General features: G+C 41.2%; 1 protein-coding gene and 1 long non-coding RNA gene across 2 annotated transcripts; both read left to right on the plus strand.

Annotated features, from left to right (window-relative positions):
* The first annotated feature begins 1,193 nt into the window (after positions 1-1,193).
* On the plus strand, positions 1,194-10,999 carry LOC134438785 (uncharacterized). The gene is made up of 3 exons (XR_010032658.1): positions 1,194-1,249; positions 8,598-8,648; positions 10,952-10,999. It is a non-coding gene; the product is annotated as an uncharacterized LOC134438785 (long non-coding RNA).
* A 614-nt stretch (positions 11,000-11,613) lies between these two features.
* On the plus strand, positions 11,614-27,030 carry LOC134439159 (B-cell linker protein-like). The gene is made up of 17 exons (XM_063189025.1): positions 11,614-11,647; positions 13,470-13,629; positions 15,135-15,175; positions 16,009-16,054; positions 16,816-16,878; positions 17,294-17,331; positions 17,433-17,452; positions 19,721-19,846; positions 20,586-21,083; positions 22,495-22,522; positions 22,609-22,639; positions 24,251-24,320; positions 24,409-24,437; positions 24,652-24,743; positions 25,019-25,087; positions 25,768-25,923; positions 26,234-27,030. The coding sequence occupies exons 1-17, from the start codon at positions 11,645-11,647 to the stop codon at positions 26,441-26,443; spliced, it is 1,680 nt and encodes a 559-aa protein (XP_063045095.1). The 5' UTR covers positions 11,614-11,644; the 3' UTR covers positions 26,444-27,030.
* Positions 27,031-27,095: the final 65 nt, after the last annotated feature.

The raw sequence follows: 27,095 nt of genomic DNA on the forward strand, positions 1-27,095 counted from the left end.
CACATGCACACATCAGTGCACACGCACACAACCACTTCCACATAGCAACATACAACAACAACAAAAAGTTACTAAGATGAAGTTTGAGCCTGTGTGAAATACTTGTGAAGTTCTTCCGTCATAAAAGGCAAGTAAGTCAGTCAGTCATCATTCCGCCATCTTGAAGTGTGTACCTCTGGGGTTAGACTGTTGACGGGCAGCAGCCAGGGATTACAATTTTATGGGCCTCTGAGCCAGATAAGAAGAAAGGCCACCTCTTCATACAATGACAAGGTTCCAGAAGTTTTGGGTGTTTAGGGTTTAGTTTTTAGTTTAGTTTTAAGATTTTACAGAGAGTTGAGGGTTCGGGAGTTTTTTCCCCCGAGAAAAAAAATGAAAATACAATAGTTAAAAGTGCAATTCTAGCACAATATGAGAATATAAATAAATTGATAATAAAAAAAATTAAATAAAATAAATATAGATAAATATTGATTTTTTTTTTGTGGCGCGGAGGCTTGGGCTTCAGGACCCCCTTGGCTCTTGGGCCCCTGGGCCCGGTAGGGTAGGCCCGTGCCGTTATCCAGTAGCAGTAGATAGCATCTGGTGCTCTGAGGAGCTTCCTGCTCCCTCAGCTGGGAGATGAGACGATCATTCAGGATGGAGAAATCAGATCTGGCCCCCCCACACCAAGGCTGCTGCTGCTGCTGTATTCCAGCTGCACAGGGCAGGGCACCAGGGAATCAAAGTGGGTGCCTTGTTACTGAGGACTGGGGTGTTGAGGGGTCTGTGTTGAGATGTGTTGTGTGTGTGTGTGTGCTTGTGTGCGTGCGTGCGTGCGTGCGTGTGTGTGTGCGTGTGTGTGTGTGCGTGCGTGTGTGTGTGCGTGTGTGTGTGCGTGCGACGCCCGTGCGTGCGTGCAACACTTGGAGGAGATGTTCTCACTGCTCTGTGATAAGCATCGGTGAAACACTTGAGAGGAGCAGAGAGGAGCGATGGTAATCTCAGGCTGGGCAGGAAGTGACTGCGTCGCAGTGGCAAAGGAAACCACAGGAGCGCTGCGCAGCTAGCTGACCTTGCTAATTCACCCGCTCTGTTCGCATGCGTTTGCGCTGCGCAGCGCAACGCGATAGTGCTGCTCGCTTTCAAACTTTTTTTTGTTGAAGCGTCACATAGGCCTACACCTCTTTTCCTCCACACAACATGTTGTAGAGCCAAAGTCACAGGCCCCTTCGTGATGTGTGAGAGGGAAACAGCTTTTTCGCAAAAGGTAAGGGTTTCAACTTTCAAACACCACTAAGGGAATTCTTCGACAGATATTCAAATCTCAATGTATAGACTAAGAGCGAAGTTTTAGAAACAGAAAGTGTTGACAGTTGACATTTACGCTTGTATGCAATGAAGACACTTAGAGGAGCCTTCAATTTTCAAAAAAAAATAAAATAATGTCATCAGCAAAATCATCATCTTCATCAGCTTCATCAGTATCATGAAGAATGATTGACAGACATTAATGAGACCATGCTTAAATGTCAGAGCAGTCTTTTCATCAAATGTTCAGCGTAAACCACGTCCCCCTATCCTCCTGTTTGTTTTTTCTCTCTCGTACATGAAAGTAGGCTAAAAACCCAGGCGATGAAAAATAAATACGATAAATGTCACATCCGCACCAATATCAAGAATTTTCCAAATGCCACAGCTTTAGTGGTTTGGATAAAAAGACCAAAAAACTCAGAAACTACCTCAAATATTAATATGAGTTTTTAGACATTTGAACTTTCTACACCGCATCATAAATCACATAAAAGATGTAAGATATTATAACTAGGCTATTTTTGTAGAGTAAACGCAAGGTATTTTTGAATACAGCGAAAAGGCCTAAACTAATCCACAGCTGTTGATTATCACAACCTCAGCCCATTACAATGTGAGTCACATATGATTTAGTTTTTTTATTATTATTGGTCAGATTGTTAGCTATGGTATGTCAGACTACAGTTTACACTGTGAGTGTTGTTGCTCATGCTTTATATGATGCTGTTGAACATGTGGCTGTTCATGTGATAAGATGGAAGACAGGAGAACATGAATGTCATGACTTTACTAATGGATCTCTAACACAAACAACATATTCAGCACACCGCCTACAGCAGTCTATTTCCAGCAGAACAGGGCACATGCAGTTCATCACCTGAACAGGTGGAACCTCCCTGAACCACATTATCTGACAGAAGGTTAATGCTCTGCTCATAACGTTGAATGGAATCTGTCAAATGTAGCTATGATGTAGACCTCTCCCACCCATAGATGCAATAATTACATTTATTATATGGTTGTGACGTCATCGGTCGAATGCTCCATTCATTTCAACGGGGCTCCCCAACGTTCGCACGTCTGTTATTTTTCGATAACGGACGGGTTGGTCTATAACAGACCGCTGTCAATGGCAACAAGACTTTTCACTGCTAAAGCGACTTTTCAACAAGACTCTAATCAGCTGCTGTGATAGACAACACCTGCTGTCCTGGCTACCTAGCTGTTGCCTAGCGGTGTTCCACAACGGCACTGACTGTTTTGTTTTGCGCAGCAACAATCTTCACATTAAATAGGCCTAAAGAAATGTCCCCGCCATGTGTGAATCATTTAAGTATATCCATATAATAAGCGGGTTAACTTTCGGCGAGTCGGTCGCTTTGTGGAATAGCAGCACTTCAGAGAGAACAAGACCCCTCCGCTCCGCGTCGGGGTCTAAAGATTCTCTCTGTCGTGCTGCTATTCCACGGTAGCGACCTTCTCGCCGAACGTTAACCCTTACCTGTTGCAGGAGAAGGATTCTTTAGGAGTTTGAAGGGAACATTTCGGTGACAGTATCTGTTTGTGTGCAAATAATCTGATTAGAAACAGAACTATTTGATTCGAATAAAACGGTGTGATCCAGTTCAAATTTTGATCTGATTGGAATGGGTGTGGCATAGTCCATACTAGCCGTCTTATTTACACTTGCGCCAATGGTTTGTGATGGGGGTCCCATGCTCAGCTGCACCTCATGATTAGATGTCCATCCTTTACCTGCTTTTGCCTTTATTAGGCTACAATAGGACAGTGAAGAGAGACACGAAAGGTTTTTTTAGTTTTTGTAAATGCTGCTTTGTGGTCAAGGGTTGTATGTCGGATTTGATCTTTACTTGTTCGATGGAAATAGGTGTCCATGGAAAAGCGAATCTATAAGTATCTATACTTTTGCTCAAAACTGTACAATATATATTCGTAAAATTAAGTCAAGCTTATTTTTATATTATGCTCACTAAATTTTAATATCCAGTTGAAAATTGAAAGAAAACTGTCTGCACACTTAAATCCCCTTTGTGTTCTTTTTAAAAATAGGCCAAGCTTTCGGTCTACTGACCTTCCTCAGGGCTCAGTCAGTATCCAGTTGAGTCAAAATCATCCGTTACTGTAGCCTATCTGTAAAGGTGTAAGGTTAGTATAGGCAACTTTAGCTGACAGATCCCAGTAAAATTTCTATAGCTCAGATGGATGGATTTTGTGCGGCTATCCATTTATTGCAAACCCTGACTTTAATTTGCTGTCTCTTTTGTGCTTGCCTATATCCTCAAGGCTGTACTCCCATTCTCTGTCATTGTTATACTGAAGGATGCTAAATTGTGGTCCGGGCCAAGCCCATTCTTGGCCCTAAACTTGTAGATTACTGTAACAATGTTGTTACAGGTACAATGTTGTCCCACTTTTTAGGTTCTTCATTAACAAGCAAAATATTCAAGGTAAAATCGTTTGCCTCATCATGTGTACCTTTATCAGGGGAACAGACTCAAAACACTCACACAGTCACACACATGAACAATAACCCTCCCTCTCTCTCTCTCTCTCTCTCTCTCTCTCTCTCTCTCTCTTTCTCTCTCTCTTTCTCTCTCTCTCTCTTGCGCGCGCGCGCACACAGACACACACGCACGCACGCACACACGCACACACACACATCGCTGTTCTGAAGAGTTTGTGGGAGCAGGAAGTGGGCTGATGTGAGGCTGGCTGCTATTTATAACACCGTGGGCTTCTTTAACTTCTTTCACCTGCTGCTCAAGAGGTTGCTGCTCTTGCATATTGCAGGCTGAGTGTCGTTATACTTAAGACTATAAGAGGTACAAGTTGACAGTAGGCCTAATGTGAACGTCACAACGTGATTCTGATGATTGTCTTTTCCATGGAATCCATAGATTTTTCCTGTAACTGTCCATGTAATAATGACTTTAAGTAAAATGACATGCCTAAGTCAGTGATGTATTTCAGTTCTAGTGCAAAAGCAAAAGCAAAAGCAACATAGCAACATGCATATATATGCTAACCTTACATGTTCATTGCACAGTGACATGGAAGAGATGGCAGAGTAAACATAATGTATGAATCTTAACCCCTTAGCACAGAGCCTACGTTATAACCTCACTGTCACCAAAATCGCAATGGCTATATCCTAATCTGTTACGTAGTCCCTTAATGCACGCCGTACCTCTTGTTACACGCTTTACTAGTCATTGAAAGTTAACTACTATAGTACTACACTACTATGACAGTGCACGGGGCCTTACGACTTGGTCATTGCTATTCTGGTGACAGCTCATTTATAAAGCTGTGTCTTGAAAGGACCAGTTCAGTCAATTTCAACATGCAGTTGTAATGCTCACACTACCCTTTACTTGTCAGTACCTGAGGGTTTTTTTCCACTCTTTTCCGAGATCTTGGTCATTGTAATGGGGGCAGCGCTTTGTTTACATTTAAAAAAAAAACATTTTTATTTATTCCCAAAAACATCCGAAAGGTTATACAACATCAGCAGACAACTAGCAAACAGCGGTACCTTTTGAGAAAATGTTTGGAGTAGGCCTACGTTAAATTTTTTTTTAAAAAAGTAAACTAACGCTGCCAACATTAGAATAGTTCATATCTCGGAAAGGGCTTAGCCGAAAAATGTGGCATCATCGGGTACTGACAAGTCAAGGGTAGCGTGAGCAATACAACAGCATATTGAAATTGACTGAACTCGTCCTTTAAGCCGCTCTGTACTGTCATAGCAATGTTGATATATGTAGTTGAGTATTTTCAGCAAATTGTGAATAGGCCCGCCGGCCATAAATTGCACATATTTTTGTGTGTGGCTGACATATCAAGAAAATGGTGGCGTATACAGTAAAAGTTTATCCAAATAACATCCGAATGAAATTATTTTCTGTTACATTGCATTTGTGTCATCACACTTCTACCTCTGCGTGTGCAATCTGTGACAGATGTAACATTTATGAGAGTGCAACAACAGCCACAGTGGCAGGATGCGGCGAAGGCAGGATACTCTTTTTGCTCTCTGAAGAACTGCTGATGGCTTTTCTCCTCTCTCGCATGCGAATGGTCTTATCTATGTCACTCGTGTCACTCCCCACTTGGTTATAGCACTTATGTCCAGAAATTGTTGTTGTCAACAGTCGTTTGTGCAGGTAGTCAAGTAGGCCCCTTTCATGAAGATGGGATTGCTAGTGAAAAAAGCTTAACGACAAACCCCTACTCCGATGAAGTTGTGACACTTGGTAAACAGTGAAAAAAATAAAAATACTAGCATTTGCAAAACAGTCAGGCCATACATTTGAAAGAGAGTAGTGAAAAGACAACATATTAACTGTTAAAACTGAGAAAACATGATTGCTATGGTACTACAGAATCTTACACTTAAAAACATTAACAGATTAAAATGTAGGCCTAGTTTTTACCATTATCACCATTTTGTGTCATTAAGGTTATAACTGGGGTTAAAGCGACACTAGGTCCTTTGTCAAAACTTCAGTGTCTCTGGGTTGGAAGCGGTGCTGTGTCTCATTCAAACTACAGAGATAACCTGGCATGCTTCTCTTTAGCCCATGAAAGGCAACGATACCAATTCATGAATTGTCCGTGGCTCAAGTGTTTAAGGCACCGTATAGCATAACGCTGGGGACCCGCATTCGAGTCACTTCCCAATCCTCCCTCCTCTCTCCCACTAATTTCTTCATCCTCAGTCCTATCACAAATACAAGCATAAAAGCCCATAAATGTTTTTTTATTTATTTGTTTTATTTGTAGTTTATTTGGCAGGGACAATGCAGTGCACATTGTTACAAACATGACATGGCAAAGCCATGACACAACTTGCAGATGTGAATACATGGAAGGTTTATAGCTAGATAGCTAATTTGCAACCTCAGTCCCTGATCAGGCTACCTACTCTAATAATACATATAAATCATCTAAAAGTACAATTGTACAATACAGTATACAAGACAATAATAAGCCAACTTGAAACATGCTCCCTATAACATAAAAGCCTTGTGCATTAAGAAAAAAAAACAAGATGATGATGGTGACCTATATATGCTGTGTGTGCATGTGTGTGTGTTAACTATTGTGTGTTATGATTACATTTTTGGTTTTCCTTCAGCCAGTGTTTCAGTTGTCTGTTAAATGTTTTAAACTCTGTTTGGATTTTTATTACAGTTGGTAAACTGTTCCACATTTGAGTTCCAATAACTGAGAAACTAGACTGACCAAAAGAAGTTTTATAAACCAACTCTAATTCCGAATGGCATTCCCACCTGCTGTGATAAACCTAATGACTTTGGAAACATTATTTTATGGTTTAAAATAATGCTTGAAAGGAACAGTCCACCTCTTTTGATTTTCACATACAGTATCTGCGGTTCTGAATGTACACAAAATTTTCTTCTCAGTGTGTTCGGTAGGCTACTTATTATCATAGCATAATCTCTGAAAGTGGATAGAACCATTAGCATCAAGCCACACGTTATCACTGGGAAAATTAAATAGCCGTTTTGCACTCTGTTGAATTTATAAGTGCATTTGATGATGTTTTGTTTACTTTCATAGACTCCCATTGCTACACCAAATACACGGTTAAACTAGGTGATGCAAACACATAGAGAAAAAATCTTATATACTCTCATATTTTACACAAATGTTTTGCCACTTAAAGCACCAGTTGAAAAAACTACTCTGTGTCGCTTTCCGAGAGATTAATTCACTGCTCCCATACCACAGGCCGCTGTGCTACTTTGAGCAGGCTGACATGACCGCAAACCATGCAAGTGCTTCACCGTGTCACAGAAATAGGTTACAGAGATTTGAAAAACAAAAAAGATCAGGCATTTTGAAATAGTGACACACTGCAGAGCTGAGCTGAACAGAAAAGTAAATTAAACATTTTAATATGGTGATTTTGCCGGAAGCGTTAGCAGTGACAAAATGCAAAACCTCCAGAGGAATCTAAATCAAGGTAGCATTTTCATAGAGCTCTAGGATGATAGTTTATGTAAGGCTACCTTTTATCAGGTTGATCTCTCTCTCTCTCTCCCCCCCCCCTCTCTCTCTCTCTCCCTCTACCCTTCCCTCTCTCTGTCTTGCTCTCTCTGTCCCTGTCCTTCTCCAGCTTTCCAGCACCCTCTCTTGCTCTCTCTCTCTCTCTCTCTCTCTCTCTCTCTCTCTCTCTCTCTCTGACCCCCCTCTTCCTCTCTTCCTCCGGGTCTGTCACCACCAGGCTGTCACCCTAGCTATCCTGACAAGCCCAGACTTGTAATCTATTACAGCAATCTCTCTGGGCCACTGGGGATGATGCGCTGGCTGACTGACTGGCTGGCATCTTTGAGACAGTAGCGCATACTGTAAAATAGCATTCTGCTTAACGCCTAATCACATCATAATCTGTCTGCTGATCCTGTCAGATTTACGCCAGCCGCATCCATAGCGTTACAGTTCCACGGGTTCGGGACATATTATGAAGCACAAACCTTGACGAAATCGAAGGCGTTTTATGCATCAAGCTGATGATTGCAACTTGGCAGTTTAATTTTCCCCTCTCATATTTGTCGTGATATTAACCTTTGATTTTAATTAAATGTCACGCTTTCACGTTTTCGTCCAACTGTGAATGATGGGATTGTATTTGATTTGACTTAACTTGACTCTCAGCTGTCTGGGTGCCTCATCTCCCCATCCTAACACACACGCACGCACGCACACACACACACACACACACACATGCGCATGCACACGCACGCACTCAAACACACACACATGCACTCAAACACACACACACTCAAACACACACACACACACGCATGCACACACACATGCACGCACGCACACACGCACACACTCAGATAGAGGGGGAGAGAGAGGGACACACACGCACACTCACACACACGCACACAGAGAGAGAGAGGGGGAGAGAGAGAGAGAGAGAGAGAGAGACACACACACACACACACACACTCACACACACACACACAGCCTCGTCCCGACCATGAGATTATTGATTAAAGGTCAATAACACTCCAGTAATGCCGCCCTTCATCGCCGGCTACTCAATTAATTTAGTGTCAGACTCAATACACTCCGCCGGGAGCAGAAGAAACTCTGCAAGCAGCCCCGAGCATGGAGAAATTGAGAAATGTGAAGCAGGAGGATGTGCTGACATACTGACTGAAGTTGCAATTATAGGTCAATTATAGGTAGGTCTACTTTTTAATTGATGCTGAGAGGTATTTCAACATGCATTTTTTTTATAGACGGAAATCGGAAACATCAGGGAAGCAGCCCAACAGCATATCATCTGAGAAGTTAGTCATCTGTCTGTCTGTCTGTCTGTCTGTCTGTCTGTCTGACTGTCTGACTCTCTTTCTGTCTGATTTCTGTCTATGTCTGTCTATGTCCATCTGTCTGTCCATCCTCATTACTTTTTTAAAGGATTGTGCAATAAGGTTTTTTGCTGTTCTGCCAATTATAGATTTTGGTCTAAACATACTGACAACACACATTTTATATGTTAGCTCTGCAGTCCAAGCCAAGCTTCGTCATCTTGTGGAGTTTTCTTGGCTGTGTTCACTATGTGCTATGGGTGTAGATTTACTAGAGGTGCTTAACTCGAATCTTTGAGGCGTCCGGGTTGATTGGATCATTCCAAGGAGAGTATCCGGATTAGACGGATCACTCGGATCACACGGATCACTTATTTAAAATAGGCCTAAATAAAAATAAATAATAATAATGTATTTTTTAAAACGTTTCTGTCGTTAAATAGCTATGCCTTTGTTGTTCCATTTATCAATTCATGTTGATAAATCAAAGAGTAAGACAGTTTGATCAACAAAACTCACTTTATGAATGTCACAGTTCTTAAACTCATGCTGCGATCCGACCCACCTCTCCTCACTAAACATGCGACCACAACTCGAACAGCCTTTGGCAGCAGTGAAACGGCATGTTCCTGATTTTGCAATAAATAATGTGTGTTGTTTGTATTTAAGAAGACTAAAAGTCAAATATTTGGGAGCAGAAGTCTAGTTGAGCAGGGATAGTCAGGAGGCGAGCAGCAGATGACCACTCGCTTCCGCTGCCGAGTTGCCTTGCGACTCGCACACTCGTGGCAAAAACGAAACTTAAGCGTTGATCCGATCCGTAGGGGATTCGCTGCTACCAACAACTCAGTCAGGATTCGTCTCACCGAGTCGCCGAGGGCGCCGCTGCTGCTGACTTGGATGAGGGGAGTGACAGCAGTGGCTTTAAAGTATGTACGCTGTAACGCAGTGAGTGATAGAGCCACGTCTGTAGACTATAATTTCCCTAAGAGTAGCCTACAGAGTGAGATGTTAAAGCGTTGGCAGAGCACTGTTAACATTTAGAAATGTAGGCTAGAGCTCAACAGAGTCAGAAGCACACACATAGGGAGCGGGGATCCGCGACTCAATTGGCCACAACAGGCTGGACGGATCAAACAGGCTCGATGAATGACGAGGCGGGAGTTGGTTCAGTTTTACTCAGTGAGTGTTCGTGACTGAACAGCATACTAGGGAGATTAGAGAATGGCTGTTGTAGGCCTAGTCAACTAAAGAGGATATATTCCGGTTTCACAATTTATCGCGCTGTAACTGCCATTTTGTTGACATATTAATGAAATGCCGTCTGACCCGCCTTTGGCGGATCAATGCACGACAGCCATCCGGTCTGTTCGGGTGAGGTCTTTACCCGGCTCTCCAACCGGATCCTCCGGGTTTTATATCATCTCTAAGATTTACTAATGGTTTTAGGTGATAGCGTGCATTATCCTCATCGGTTTACAATTCGCTTATTGTACAAAAATATTACTTAATGTTAATAGCATTCTGGGGACTGAGGTGCTGTGCACAACTTTAATGATATAACAAATTAACCCTATCCAGACCGGGGGGGGGGCTAAAAGTGCCCGCACCAACTTTGATGTTGTGTAACTCGTGAATGACTACAGGTATGACTACGAAACTTTGTGACTTTTCCTAAGAAGAAGTTGGCTACAATGTGATACCACACTATCATTTTTGTTGTTGCCATGGCAACGGTTTTCTGACGGGTACACCTGCCCAAAAATCACTGATCTAAGTCTCATCATCATCACTTTTAATACTTTTTTACATTTTCATTAGCATCAGACACCCTTGTGAACATTTCAAGTGGTCTGATGCACATAATAACCAAAATTGATATGCATTACCCAAGTTAGATGGAAAATACATTAAGGTGACATTTTGGGCAATAAAATCAGGAAATGATGTCATAATGACGTCATAATATCCAATAATGACACCAAACTGATGTCATTCATAGATCTTTGGCTGAAGATCATCCCCTCCAAGTTTGGTGGTCATACGCCATTCGGTTCCCAAATTATGAGGGGGGGGTCAAAAGAGCCCCCCCCCCCCGGTCCCAGGCATGCCAAAAAAGCCCGGTCTGGATAGGGTTAAATTACTGCAAAATAACCAGTGCTAGTAAAGAGCACAGTATGTTCATTGGTGGTAGCCTACTAGGAAATATTTCAATTTTTATAGCATTCAGTGCATGACGTTGTTAGCTTTCCAAGTGATTTGATTTTTTTTCATCTTTCTCTCAGAAGGACAGAAAACACACAATCCTGCATAAGACGAGGGTCACAAGCAGGTACTGTATGATGTAGCCTATACTCCCTGTCATCCTCTCTGTCCCATTCCGTTGCCTATAGCACTCAAATAGCACTGAAATTGCACTCAAACACCCTTCAAACGTCATGCTGTATACACCTGACAAGTGTGCGAAAGGCAACGGCATGCCAGACTGTCTCAGTTGGTCCACTTCATGCCTCATGCGGAGCTGTTAATTTCATCTGTCATGGGGCACTCTGTGAGTGCCTCTAAAGGGACGAGTATAAAAAGCTGCTTTCAAAAGGAAAAGTGCAGTGTGTTGCGAAAGCACCTGTGGTGTGCTGCTGACGCAAGGCACTGAATGTTGAACTTATTCTTTGTGAAGTTATTCAAAATTTGTAGGCCACCTACTACTACTACACCTACTACACCTACTAATTATTGCAAACTCTATCCAAAATTAAAATGTGAAGATGTTGGTGCGGGTGGATTTTATTATGTATTTAGCTCTTGTGTATGTATTATCATTGGTATTAATGTATGATTTATTTATGTTTTTATTATTTTTATATATTTATTTATGTTTTATTTATGATTTCAAGAACTGTTCATTTATTACAGTAGCCTAACTCATTGTGTTCTGTTTTTATACAGGCCTCGTGGGGAGCAGTTATGTGACGCTGACGATGGTGAGTCTCTTTGTAAATGTTTTGTTCTGTATACTGCACTTATAGTATGCCTATAGTTTTTAAATGAGCTCTATAACTTTTTTGAGGTAAACTTTTTTGAGTTTAACGACTTAAACAAGTCGACTGATGCTTAAGTGAGTGGAATGAAGACACCTGTTTGGTGCAGTGTAAGTCTGCCGTTTTCTTTTTCTGATTTTAGATATTTTTTGTATCTTTTTGCCTTTATTTAGATAGGAAAGTGTGAGCGCAGATGGGAAGTGAGTATAGGAGAGAGATTTTGGGTAGGTTTAGGAAATTAAACAGGCCAGATTTGAACCTTTGTCCCCAAACTCATATATGGACAAGTTCCTTAGCAAGCTGTGCCACAGTATCCTCTTAGCTGTTTTCTTTTTGAGAGAGAGAGAGATAGAGAGAGAGAGAGAGAGAGAGAGAGAGAGAGAGAGAGAGAGAGAGAGAGAGAGAGAGAGAGAAACTTGCTGAGGGAAGACCAAATCAAGAAAGGAGGCCAAGACCGCAGAGGAGCAGATCAGAGGATAGTGCATGCAACTTCAAAATGCAATGGTAGCCATTTTAGTTCAGGATGTAGCTCACTCTGTGGAGGTCACTGACTGTAGATCATTAAGAATACGGCATACAATCCCATATAACAGATTATTGCCAATGTCTTATTTAAATGTTTTTAGTTTAACTGTACATTGGAGACCGGTCAAACGCAATTTCAAACTTCTGTGCCAACCCTGGTACATAGATTTTTTACAATAAAGTACACTTGACTTGACTTGACTAATTTTAACCTTATGTCTTAACCTCTGCATTAACTTTGTTTAATTGCCCAGCCGTGTCCTTATCCGTTATACTTCCTCCGACATCAGAAAATTAGCCTGTCAGATGTAAGACTTGAAACTGCAGCTTTCTTATTATGGTGACGACGTCTATCGAGTTGAGCTTGAAACTGTTTTCCTGTCAAGCTGTCAAATGTAGCCCACCTACGTATAAAGCGAGTTGGTGACTCTCTTCAAAATGTCTTCTGGTTCTGTGGTGGTCCTGAGTATGTCAGTCATCTTGACAGAAATTCTTCATATTCTATATTTTGCCCGTCAAAAGTTTCAGTTCAATCTCCATTTTTCTCACACCTGTAATTTAAAATTTAAGAAATTGAAAAATGAAAACTAAGAAAGTCAACGAAACAAGTAGCCTATGGGAAGCAGGCATTGTAATATGGCAACAGATATAATATAATTGCACTATATGCACAGTAAAAGAGGGGAATCGTTTGTTTAATGTGGTGATAGCTCTTGAACTGTGTTATTTTATTTTTGTACAGATAAAAGAAACGTTTGGAGTTTGGGGGGAAAAAATGTTTTTCAACGTAAGATCAGGGCTTGTAAACAACACACAATAAATACTGCATGGACTTGAAGGAGCTAAACATGATGCATAATATATTGAAGATCTATATTTTCCTGTGACAGAAATTGTGACCTACGTGACATCTGGCTGCTAGTGATTTTAATCACAGCACGAATAATCAGGAATTTAAATACCATCTTCCATCACCCACTGACTCCTATGTCATAGTACAACTGTACAACCTCACCCCTCTCACAGCCTGCAATAGGGCGGGGACAAACAAAACAGTTGATCCGGGCACAAGGGCACGGGGGCCCCAGAATTGGGTCCCCATTACTTTGTATTCATTGCGAAGGGGGGCCGTTTCAGATTATTTTGTCCCAGGCCCAGTCAAAGCTGTCAGTGTCCCTGCCCCGCTCAACCCAAATGCACGCCGTGTGCTAGGAGTGACCCAGCTCCTCTCCTCCAATAGGAGCGCAGCAGCAGAGACGAGCGGAACCGGCCATGGCTCAGCAGTCACCATGACAACGAGCCTGATGAGGATGACTATGCCGTTCCGGAGGAGGACTACGATGATGGGATGGTGCACATCCAGCCGGCGAGGCACTGTCTCCCTAACACAGAGTATGCAGGTAAGTACTTCCCCAACAACACAGAGTGGTACTGACCCAACATCACAGAGTACGCAGGTACTGCTCCCCTAACGCAGAGTACACTACCCAGGTAGCCTACCGTTGGTACTGCCATACCAACCCATAACACAGAGTAGATAGGTAGGCACTGCCTCCCTAACACAGAGTATAGGCAGGTAGGCACTGCCTCCCTAACACAGAGTATAGGCAGGTAGGCACTGCCTCCCTAATACAGAGTAGGCTGGAAAGCATGTGAGTCATTGTTCTTAACCCAGAGCAGGTAAGTCGACATTGCCCCATAAGCCATAACACAGAGTATGCAGGCAATGCCTCAGAGTACACAGGTAAGCACTACCTCCCCGAGAGTATGCAGGTAGGCACTGCCTCCTTTTAAAACAGAACACATGCATGTTGGCCATTGTCCACCTAACACAGAGTATACAGAGTACGTAGACACTGACCCCTTATATAGAGTACACAGGTAAGCACGGCCTCCCTCCAACCAACACAGGGTATAGTATGCATACAGGCACTGCCTGCATAACACAGAGTATGCAGGTAGGTACAAGGTCAGGTCAAGGACATCAAGTCATATATTTCAATGGCATATTGAAAAACAACAATTGTTGAAAATGTAGCAAAGGAATCGTTCCATGGAAAAGTACAGCCAAATAGCATTGACTACATCAACGTATGATTAGGAGGTTATTGCCAGCACAGTGCAGAAAGTAAAGTTTTTAAGTTTTACGTGGAATAGAGTGGTCCTAGAGTAAAAAATAGCTAAATGTTATTCTCTATTTCTTGCTTTTCTAAGGGAGTTCAGTGGCATGTTAAACTTTGCGTGTGTGTGCGCGTGCGTGCGTGCGTGCGTGCATGCGTGCATGCATGTGTGTGTTTGGTACTGTAGGTCACATATATGGACCTTTATTGCCCTCTGTTGACTGTAGATCTCTCTACAGCTGCTGCTCCTGGAGACTTTCCAGTGAAGGAAAGCAGTGCCCTCTTCTGGCCACTTCATGTTAATGCAGATGATCTGGTTCACAATTGATAAGGCTGCTTGTTTTCACTTGGTGGTAGTGAGATTGCATGTGTTGTTGCCATAGAGAAGCATTACATGGGTGTGAAGTTATTGATGGTGTTGCATCTGTTAGTATTGCACCTAGTGTTGCTCTTAGTAGTGTGCGTGTGTGTGTGTGTGTGTGCGTGCGTGCGCGTGCGTGCTTGAGTGCGTGCGTGCGTGTGTGTTTGTGTGTGGTGTGTGTGGGTGTTTGAGTGGTTATCTGTACAGTATTTGTGTGTGTGTCTGTAGCCTGTACGTATGTGCGTACATGTCAACTGAGCAAAGCGATAAACTGCAACACTACCAAAAGAACCACTTCTTCTGGCTCAAAATTTGAATGTTTCTTCTTTTTCTTTTTTCAACTATGTCATAGTAACAATGTTTTCAGCAATATATTAATTGATACACTTTTGAAATGATATCTTGTTTTTTGCACTTTTTCAAGACAGGGGTCACCACAGACCAATACCCAGTGCGGAAGGCAGAGTAAGTCACCTGTATGGAGAATAAAAAATATCACTTTCATGACAATAATAATAATATAATATTGATGATCACAATAATCATAATAATATCACATATGTTTTAAATGATGTATTCTTTTTACTCTTGTGGCATAAGGCCAGGGGTGGAAAAGTAACTTTTTACTTTTACTCAATATTGTACTTGAGTAGCTTTTATGAATACTTTGTACTTTTTAAGTAATTTTTTAAATTAATACTTTTACTTGTACTTGAGTACATTTTGTCCCAAGTACTTTACTCAATTACACTGGAACCTGGCCTGAGTACTGAGTAAAAAAAAATTGACTGAGAGACAAAATGCCATGCACAATAATGCCACAATCCGCCAGAAATGAAAGATTGTGCAGGATGGCACACAGCATTTCCACTATTTTACTATCTTGTATCAATGTATTGGATGATGCCTGGTGCCAAGCAAGAGATAGAGGTTATGGAGGACGAAAAATAAACATGACATTCTCAAGAGGAAAGCTAATTAAAAGTAACTAAGTACTTTTTACTCAAATTACATTTTAAGTGAAGTACTTTTTACTTTTACTTGAGTAGATTTTTAGATAGGTACTTTTACTTGTACTTGAGTAGAATTTAGGCAAAGTAAAGATACTTTTACTTGAGTACACATTTTCTGTACTCTTTCCACCTCTGCATAAGGCAATCTAAGACAGGTTAAATTGAATTTTTTTTTTAAATCTATAAATTATTCCTGATTTCTGTATCTTTTCACTGAATGCCAACATTTTCTTCAATGGAAGGTGTTTGAAATAACATCACTGTATCCTTTGTTGTGCCTGGCAGAACAAATTCAATAATCATCCGAGCCCTCCAAAAAGGGTCATCCCAGGTAAGTTGCTACTGGCTATTTAAAAGGACAACATGCTGTTTTTAATGCAGAAACGATCAAACCTGTGGAAAATAAAATGAAAAACAAATGTGATTCAAGGCTTCACGAGAAAGGCTTACTAGATAAAGGCTGGCGGGGGCCTTTGAACCTTTTTCATTCTAAGGGCCACTTCAAATTCCTCCAAGGGCCGTACTATGAACACAAGCCAGGATTTCCCCCTGCACTTCAGGCCTTTATTGAAGGTGGCCACCTTTACAACAGACCCCACCTATCCTAGCTTCCCTGAAATATGACTTACAGTAATTGTATTGCAAATGTGATTTCTAAGATTCCTTCACAAAACATATCACATTTCATGTGAAGCTGCATAACATTCAAATGATATCGGAAGCAGGATAAGATGTCCTCAAGGGCTGTAAACGGCCCTCGACATGTACAGTAGGTTCCCCACCCCTGATCTAGAACATAGTGGGGATCTATCAATTGTCAGCATTTTCAATGTTTGGACTGGCAATGACGTCAGTTTAGTCAGCAGGTAAATAGATAAAGTAATGGGTTGTCTTATTGATTGTAGCTTCAAGCAGAGGCATTTCAGGAGCAGGGACATTTCAAGAGCTAGGCACACCCTTTGCATCTCCCTTGGAGAAATGGTTTGACACTGCGAGTAGGCCAGATCAAATGCTCGCAGGGCTCTGAAGCTGTGATACTCAGGCTATCTAAAGGCTCTCTTACCTCTTACCTAGTGACATCTCTTTTCACAGGGCCTGCAGTCAATAGAGACCTCAAACCAGGCAGGCAGACAAAAAATAAGACTGAGAAAACAGGTAAACATGTATTGCACACACACACGCACAACTGTGCGCACGCGCACGTACACACGCACACATTCACACACACAGACATGTGACGTGCACCCACGCATACACATCGCTGTTCTGAAGAGTTTGTGGGAGCAGGAAGTGGGCTGATGTGAAGCTGGCTGCTATTTATAGAACTGTTGGCTTCCTTAACTTCTTTCACCTACTGCAAGCGCACGCGCACACACATGCGCACACACACACACGCACACACATGCGCGCACGCACACACACACACACACACACACACACACACACACACACACACACACACACACACACACACACACACACACACACACACACACACACGGTGTATACTTGGAACAAACATATATTGGTGCATACGTGACAGTTTGGTTGATTTGTTATGTGTCCCTAGATGGGCCCTCAAAGACCAATGTTTCTGATCTGCATCAGGTAAAATGCATTTATTTTTATATATTCCTGTTGAAGGAATGTGCAATGTTTCAGCGTGAATACGTTCAATAACGAAAACATTATGTGTTACTACTTTCTAGCGTCGGAGAAGCCCTCCAAGGTAAGACTAACTTTTATCTAAAAAAAATGAACCACGAAGGACAAGTAGCCTACAACACAATAATTGCTTTGGCTAATTTGATCATGGACACATTACTTAACTGGTACCTCAATGGCTTTCCTTAGAGATGTGTCATTATCATTATGAAAGAAATTATGATACCGCTTTAAGGTTACCGTATTTAATTAAGCCTACCTGATGTTGTCTGGTTATCGAGCCGTGGTAATACTCCAGAGCAGTGGCTCTCAACCATTTTTGAACAAGCACCCCTTTACTGTACCTCATCATAAGTCTCCCAACACCCCCAATAGGGATATTGTCCCTCAATGACAAACGAACATCTGTATGTAGGCTATGTACAATATGTACAGTATGTATGTACAATATGTATGTATGTGTATGTATGTATGTATGTATGTATGTATGTACAGTGCCCTCCATAATTATTGGCACCCCTGGTTGAGATGTGTTAAAAGCCTTAAAATAAATTCAGTGTTTATTGCAGAAGAATACTGTCACACTGAAAATTGTAGGAAAATGTAGCCTTCAACTCAAATGAATTGTAAGAAAATAAAAAAATCCCTGACTAAAAAATAATTATTTTTCATTAAATCACCTGTTCCACAATTATTGGCACCCTTAACAATTCCCAGGAAATAAATATAATTGAAGCATTTCTGTCATTTCTACAGTAGTTTACAAAGTTTACCAGAGTATGTAGGAACATTTAATTAGTAATTCATCACTTCCTGTTTCCCTGGGGTATAAATATGACGTGACACCGAGGCCATTTCTCTTATCCACTCTTACACATGGGAAAGACAAAGGAACACAGCATACAAGTGAGGCAGATGTGCGTCGACCTTCACAGGTCAGGCAGAGGCTACAAGAAGATTGCCACTCAACTGCAGCTGCCCATATCCACTGTGAGAGGAATAATTAAGAAGTTCAAAACAACTGGAACAGTGGTAAACAAGCCTGGACGAGGACCCAAGTTTATTTTGCCACCACGCACAGTGAGGAGGATGGTAAGAGAAATCAAAAGATCTCCAAAGCTCACTGTTACAGAATTACAACAAATGGTAGCATCCTGGGGTCACAAAGTCTCCAAATCAACCATCAGGCGCTGTCTACACGGCAACAAGCTGTTTGGGAGGCATGCACGGAGAAAACCTTTCCTCACTCACAATCATAAACGCAAGCGTCTGGAGTTCGCCAAGCGGTATTGGGGCTTCAACTGGGACCGTGTGCTTTGGTCAGATGAGACCAAGATTGAGCTTTTTGGCAACAAACACTCTAAGTGGGTCTGGCGTACCACGAAAGATGCGCATGCTGAAAAGCACCTCATACCCACTGTGAAGTATGGGGGTGGGTCAGTGATGCTGTGGGGCTGTTTCGCTTCCAAAGGCCCTGGGAACCTTGTTAGGGTGCATGGCATCATGAATGCTTTGAAATACCAGTACATTTTAAATCAAAATCTGTTGCCCTCTGCTGAAGCTGAAGCTGGGTCGTCACTGGGTCTTTCAGCAAGACAATGAGCCTAAACATATGGCCAAATCTACACAGAAATGGTTCACCAGACACAAAATCAAGCTCCTCCCATGGCCATCTCAGTCCCCTGACCTCAACCCCATTGAGAACCTGTGGGGTGAGCTGAAGAGGAGAGTACAGCGGAGAGGACCCAGGTCTCTGGATGATTTAGAGAGATTCTGCAAAGAGGAATGGCTGAAGATCCCTCTTTCTGTCTTTTCCCATCTTGTGAAACATTATAGGAGAAGATTAGGTGCTGTTTTGTTGGCAAAAGGGGGTTGTACAAAATATTAACACCAGGGGTGCTAATAATTGTGACACACATTATTTGATGTCAAATAATTATTTCTTTATGTGGGTTTTTTTCCCCACTGAATAAATGCACTTGTATTGAAGGTTGGATTTTTCTCTTTTTTTCCATTAAGGTCCCATATTATTTAGAAAAAAATTAAAATAATTGGAAGCTAAAAAACACATCTCAACCAGGGGTGCCAATAATTATGGAGGGCACTGTATGTATGTAGGCCTATGTATCTATGTATGTATCTATGTATGTATGTATTTAAGTACACTATGTATGTATGTATGTCTGTCTGTCTGTCTGTCTGTATGTATGTATGTATGTATGTATGTATGTATGTATGTATGTATGTATGTATGTATGTATGTATGTATGTATGTATGTATGTACGGTATGTAGTATATGTATATACTAATAAGACTGTTTCTCTGTTTAAGGCCTGCTAAACCAGTCCCAGTAGCCCGTACGCGTGAGGTAACTTCTCCAAGTTCCAGACTACCAAGCACTGGAAGCTACCCAACAGACCCCTCGACACAGTCCCACACAGCACCAGCATGGAAGGAGTGAGCATTGGCCCCACACACACACACACACACACACACACACACACACACACACACACACACACACACACACACACACACACACACACACACACACACACACACACACACACACACACGTCTCTGTTAGCCAATCTCTTGATCTGCGCACACTTACGCTCAAGTGCAATATGGGAGCATGATGAGTCCTATTGCTGTAGAACTTCTGTGGTGCATGAGCACATTGTGGACGTCATTCCCCTTCATTTTTAGTTCTGTGAATGGACAGGAGACTTGCCAGGCTGTGTGTTTGTTGTCACATATCGTTTTGCTCGTTGAAGCATTTGCACGCTATTGACAATTTTCATGTACAAAGTCAGTATCCCACTAGAAAACAAGTCAAGCGAATAGATTTCTGTATGAACATCGGTGTGTGCGTGTGAGCAGGTGAAAGGAGTTACAGAAGCCCACGGCGTTATAAATAGCAGCCATCCTCACATCAGCCCACTTCTTGCTCACTTGGTATGAATGTACTGTACATTCAGTGTTATACCTTAACCCTTTATTGTACGCTGTACCTCCAGTGGCATGCTGTAATAGCCATTGAAAAGTCAAGTACCATAGTACTACAGTACTATGACATGGCACAGGGCCTTTAGTAATGCACTACCACTTGGTCATTGCCATTCTGGTAACAGCAAATGTATAACACCGTGTCTTAAAGGGTTAACATGAACTGTGATTGTGTGTTCTGTAATAGGCTTCCTAAGCCTGCTCCTTTGATTCCTGGTCGTGGCTTGCCTGCCACTGGCATCAGACTTCCAACCGCTGGAGAGGACATCCCTGCTCTGAGGCGACCCACAGTCTCAATCCCCAGCCATGGAGGCTACGAGGCAGACACCAAGACCTCACAGAGTGCACCAGCTCTCGGGCCGAGACCCTACGTTTCACCCCCAAGCCATGGAGGCTACACAGCAGACACCCAGACATCACCGGGTGCACCAGCTCTCGGGCTGAGACCCTACCTTTCACCCCTAAGTCATGGAGGCTATACAGCAGACACCCAGACATCACATTGTGAGCCAGCTCTTGGGCCGAGACCCTACGTCCCACCCCCCAGTCATGGAGGCAACGAAGCAGACACCAAGACCTCACAGATTGCACCAGCTCTCGGGCCGAGACCCTATGTTTCACCCCCAAGCCATGGAGGCTACACAGCAGACATCCAGACCTCACATAGTGGACCAACATGGAAGGAGTGAGCACCACTTTTTCTTGTCTCCCACCTCTTTAGACATCAAGAGGCAGATTGCACATTAGAAATAGCTGAATAGTTGTAGAAAATATTATATATATTTAATATTATAAATATTTTATATATATAATTGTGCATTCTCCACTTTATATACAGTATATATATATATATATATATATATATATATATATATATATATATATATATATATATATATATATATATACAGTATATATATATATATATATACAGTATATATATATATATATATATATATATATATATATATATATATATATATATATATATATATATATATATATATTATGTGGAGATCGCACAATTACGTACATGTGGCATTTGCTGAGATGGAGGTTTGCATCTTAAGATTATAAAATAAAAAAAGCTACACCATTGAATACAAGTACCCATAAAAGACGATTTATAAAATACATTGCCCATGTGTCATGTATGAACATCAGAGACTAAGCCTTTACAAGTACAAATGAAAAGGAGCAGTGGCACAAACTAACTACTGGATATGTGTCATTTACTGTTCGGCTATTGGGGAAAATGGACTTGAAATTTGAGCAATGCTGCCCAGCTACTTCATAGCTGGTTTGATGCATTTGCCTGCATGATCTTGATAGCATGCCAACTGCCACCTGAAGTTTCTACTGAAGAAAAAAACAGTGGACCGAAACATAGCTCAGACATTGTGTCATCATCCACATTGAGATTTCAATGGGAATTTTAACACTCCACCTACCCACACACACAAACACATGCACCATACAGCCAGACAACTCAAATATCCTTGCATGCTATACTTTATTTCTAAGCAATGAACATTTTTTTAAAAATCTAAATGACTAAAATCCAAAGGCTTTGGCAAATGTACTGTACGTGTGAGAGGGAGAAGTGCTCTTCTTTGTGTGTGTGTGTGTGTGTGTGTGTGTGTGTGTGTGTGTGTGTGTGTGTGTGTGTGTGTGTGTGTGTGTGTGTGTGTGTGTGTGTGTGTGTGTGTGTGTGTGTGTGTGTGTGTGTGTGTGTGTGTGTGTGTGCGCGCGCGTGCGTGCGTGCATGTGTGTGCGTGTGCGTGTGTGTAAAATGCATATCATCAGTGGGCCAGGACTAGTAATCTGACACATTGGGCATTTTCCAGTGGTCTGACAGTCTTCAAGGGCCAGTGCTGTTGGTTCTTTTTTGTGTGTTCTTGTTATGGGATTTCCCCACTATGTTAGAGACTGGTCCACAATTTAGAGGGGGCGATGCAAAACACACAAATCAATTCAAAGGTGCAAGATACATATTTAGGCATTTATATTTGCAATTGTGACATGCCATATACGTGATGCAATATGCTTTACTAAAGGTATTTTCTCTTTTCTTATTTTTTTCGAATTAATTTCAGATTTCCACGTCACCAAAGACAGCCAACGGTAATATGGTCATCTTGTTATAAAATCTGGAAAACTTTTTGTCGTATATACATGTTGAATATGCAGTAGCATATGCTTCCTTTTAGGCTAACTCCAAATGCATGATGCTCTCCAGTGGTAAGTCTGCTTTATTTTGTATTATAAAATCATGTACATAATTGTCAATAACTGGCAAGTCTGATAAAAGATTAAATATTGTTCTCTACATAATTCTAAACGGCATTTTGAAGTGTGGATCTATCCTACCTCTTTGGAACAATTGTGTGTCTACACAAAAGAAAGAGTAGATCTGGTTCAATAAGACTGTGAGATGAGGAATGGTCGGTTAATTTAAAGCTGTCAGGATAAACTTATGTGTAGTCCTTTTTAGGATTTTTGAAATAAAACACACCGCTCAAACGAAGAACTGGACAGTGATGAGCAGAAAATTCTGTGGTTTTACACTGTGTCTTTAAATGTGGCACTTCACACAAACTTATACAACATCCTGTGATTACGCAGTACAGACTTAATGTAGGCTATATTATTTAAGTTTAATATACAATGACACATTATTGAGAAAACATATCAGCCAAGTCATTCAATACCAAAATAGAGGAGTCTGAAGACTGTCATGATTGCATAACATGTTATTATTGTTATGACTCGCTTGCACAATACTGAAACTGGCACACACAAAAGTGCACGGCAACTACTATTTAAAGCTGTTATGTAATGACTTTTTGAGAGAAAAAAAACTAAATCAGAGGTGTATAATCCTAACCTCTCAGTAAAACTTTCTACAGAACTCGACTCATAATGGAAGCTAAGACTAACAGTTTTATTGAAGTTGTACAGCAATTGTTTAACCATGTAACAATTTTAACTTACTTTATATTCAAATTTGTATGCGGTCAATCTAACAAAACAAATTGACTAGAATGTGGAGGAGCTGCTTACGGCAGGCCTCATGCTCAATGTTGTTTATCATACCTCCTTAGATACACAGGGGCAAAGTCCAACTCAGTTCCAGCAGGTGCACGTGTCAAGTCTGTTGTGTGCTTAGCCCAATATTGGTTTATTCCTTCCAAGAACACATAGATGACACTAGTTAGTCCTAAATAGTATTATACATTTATACAACAAAACTCTTAACTTACAACATTTGATGAGTTGTACAAGTGCCCATTTCACAGTATTACAGCCATTCATTACTGAATACATATCATCCCATTTTCGTAAGTTTCGTAAGTTGCATGTGTGTCAATGTCGTAACTGAAGTTGCAGCGACCAGAGAGGTGGGAAGTTATGGTATTCTAGCTCTGCAAAAGTTTAGATAGTGCATTAGATTAAAATGCTGTGGTTTGAGGAGAGCACTCTCTAGTAAGTTGCTTTTAACTGGCTGTGGATGACGAGAAGCATGCCGCTCTAAAAGGCTCCTGCTTATATAACTAAGGAGTTAGTTGTGTGAATCCCAATACTCTACTCAGTTCAAGTAAAGGCCCGTCACAACTTAAATGCATAAGATACATGAAGTATTCCTTGATGATTAGTGGGCCTACTGTATATGATTGTTGACATACAGTGTCTGGTTGTGAAATTAGGGTTAACTTCCGATTCATGTGAAGAAAACTACCAAACTGCCTACTGTGCAGACCTTGTTTTCTTCATTAAGATGTGGGGTTAGTAAAAGAAAAGTAAAACACAAATACAACACATGTAAAATTCATTGTTTTGTTTCTTTTCCAGGAGAGAGAGCCTCCAAGCCTCCACAAAGGCTGTCTTTAGATCTTGAATCTCAGGAACTGTTTGATTCAAGGTATTGTTGGAACTAATATGTCTTAAAATACATCATTCTTGAAATTAAATTTGCTAATAAATTAATAGTAATCTGAAATCTCTTACAGACAAATGCCTCGAAAAGAGGGACTGACAGGTAACTCAGTTCAAATACAAAACTATACATTAGTCAATAGTCATTCATATGAACATGCAAAAAATAACTACTTCTTGATTGTGTGTGTGTGTGTGTGTGTGTGTGTGTGTGTGTGTGTGTGTGTGTGTGTGTGTGTGTGTGTGTGTGTGTGTGTGTGTGTGTGTGCGTGTGTGCGTGTGTGTGCGTGCGTGCGTGCATGCGTTCGTGTTCTCAGATAACAACTCCGTGAAGAGACACCATGAGTGGCCTCAAGATAAAGAGGATTTGGATCATAGCAACTTCAAACCTCAGGAGAGGCCTGCTGTGGTACACAGACAAATTCATTTTCAAACCATGTCCAGTAGGCCTAAAGTATACACCTTCATTCCACAATTGATTTTGCCTGTAATTACTTAAGCACATCTTAATAGCAATGTCATCAAAGGGCTGGCGGCCTTTAGACACAGTGCAGTTTCTCAATGAAGGTAGTGCATTTTTGTTATAGGGGCGTCCAATGTCTAGAATCGCCTCTGACACTAAATAATAACACACTTTGTAATATGTGGAAAGGGACTTTTATCTGTTTTGTTGTGTCTTTGTAGATGTCCGACTGGTATGTGGGAGACTTTTCACGAGTGGAGGCAGAGCATGCTCTTCATCTGGTGAACAGGGTACAGATTATGCCATCTCACCAACCCCTAAGCCTACACACACACACACACACACACACACACACACACACACACACACACACACACACACACACACACACACACACACACACACACACACACACACACACACACACACACACACACACACCAAAAAAGCTGTGAGCTCTGCTCTAAAAATATACCACACCACAGGTTTGAGCTCAGCACTAAAATTATACCACGGTAATCTCCTTCACTTCACTGTACCTGACTACTGATCTGCACATCCAACGCTACATTAGTTCACATTTCATTCCAAATCATAGTCCATATCAGGGACTGCATTGAAAATATAACATATAACATATTTATTACATTCAAACCACTATGCCATTCAAAACATTTTATATAATGCTAAAGAGTTGGATGGGTTACACTGTATTTGAACCGTGCATTATGAGAAAAGTATGTGTCATAATCATACTTGAATTTTGAGCATACAAAATAATTGATTGGACAGTGTTGTAGTTCGGCCTGTTCATTTGAGACTATTTGTATTTGGTTATGGTAGTCTTGTCAACATGGTTATATATGTATTTTTGTCTTTGATCGTGTCTCATTCTAGATAAGGATATTTTCTATATTTTGTTAATTATTTTAGTAGGCCTATATTTATTCATTTTGATCTCTCCTGGCAGGACGGTGCGTTCCTGGTCAGGGACTGTTCCAAGTGCACATCTGAGGAGCCCCTGGTTCTGGCCTTGTTCTTCGAGAAGCGCGTCTATAACCTCCAGATCCGCTACAGCCTCGGGACCAGCAAGTATACGCTGGGCACGGGACTAAGGACACATGATGTAAGTGGTCTCTAAAGTAATCCATGAATTCATTGCGCAGGAAGGACAAAAAGCATAATAAATGTGATATGGTGGACATTTAGCCTGATTCCGTGATTATGTTGATGAGCCACATGCCACATTTTTGTACATTGAAATGAGTATTTACTTAAGAACATGATGCATTTTAGATATCGCGGCTCAATGTTTGATACCATTTACAGTACTTTGAGCGAGGATTTTACAGTTTGTTGTTCATATGGGCATAGCCTCCTATAGCCTTCATTCATTGGTGTATATATAACCCTGATCTTCACTGACTTGTTCTCAGACATTCGACACAGTGCCCGATATCATTAAATTCCACTCAATCTTCCCAATCGTGCTGATTGATGGTAGGAATCCAGCTGATGACTCCCCTCGGAGAGCTTGTGTCCTCATGCATCCCATCACCAGAATGGACATTCAGCAACTGCTGCAAACAGAGAGCAACCAACTTCTGCAGACACCTAAACACATATCTGGCTTTGAAGCGAGATAAAAAGGAAAATGGTTCACATGTTCTGGACTGGTATTTGCAAATGAATTATGAAATATATTTATATAACTTATGACTATGGGGTGCATCTTTAAAAGCCCACCTTCAGTAGTAAAACAGATTTACCTATAAGGTATCTTCATGTACGTAACTCAGGTGAATGTAAACCTTTTGGGATCAAAATGAATTGAAATACAGTAGCCACAGTAGATGCAACTACAGGGTAATCTCTGACAATATATACTCAGGTACCAGCTCATATTGCTGAGCATCTGGTAACATAATGAAACTCTGGACTAAATGTTAAGTAAACAGAATGATTTATTAACAATAATATACAGTACATAAGACATGATCAGAAACAAAAATGGTTCTTATCTTACAACTTTGTAAAGTTTGCTGGTATAATGAAGTCTCACCAGTCAGATCAAGTATGTCCAAAGTACAATAAATGGTCAGTAGGCAGCCTGTTTGGATTTTCTCTTGTATGCATCCTGAATACACTTTAACAGTCTCTAAATAAAGTGTCAAAAAGTGTAGGCCTCCAACCTACTTCTAGTTGGTAAAAAAAATAAACCTCTCATTTGTAACCATCCTGTGTCTTTTTTAATACTTTAACACTGACAGTGACTACCACATATGGAGTATAGGCAGC

Source organism: Engraulis encrasicolus, chromosome 22 (assembly GCF_034702125.1).
Source record: "Engraulis encrasicolus isolate BLACKSEA-1 chromosome 22, IST_EnEncr_1.0, whole genome shotgun sequence".
NCBI classification, from domain to species: Eukaryota; Metazoa; Chordata; class Actinopteri; order Clupeiformes; family Engraulidae; genus Engraulis; species Engraulis encrasicolus.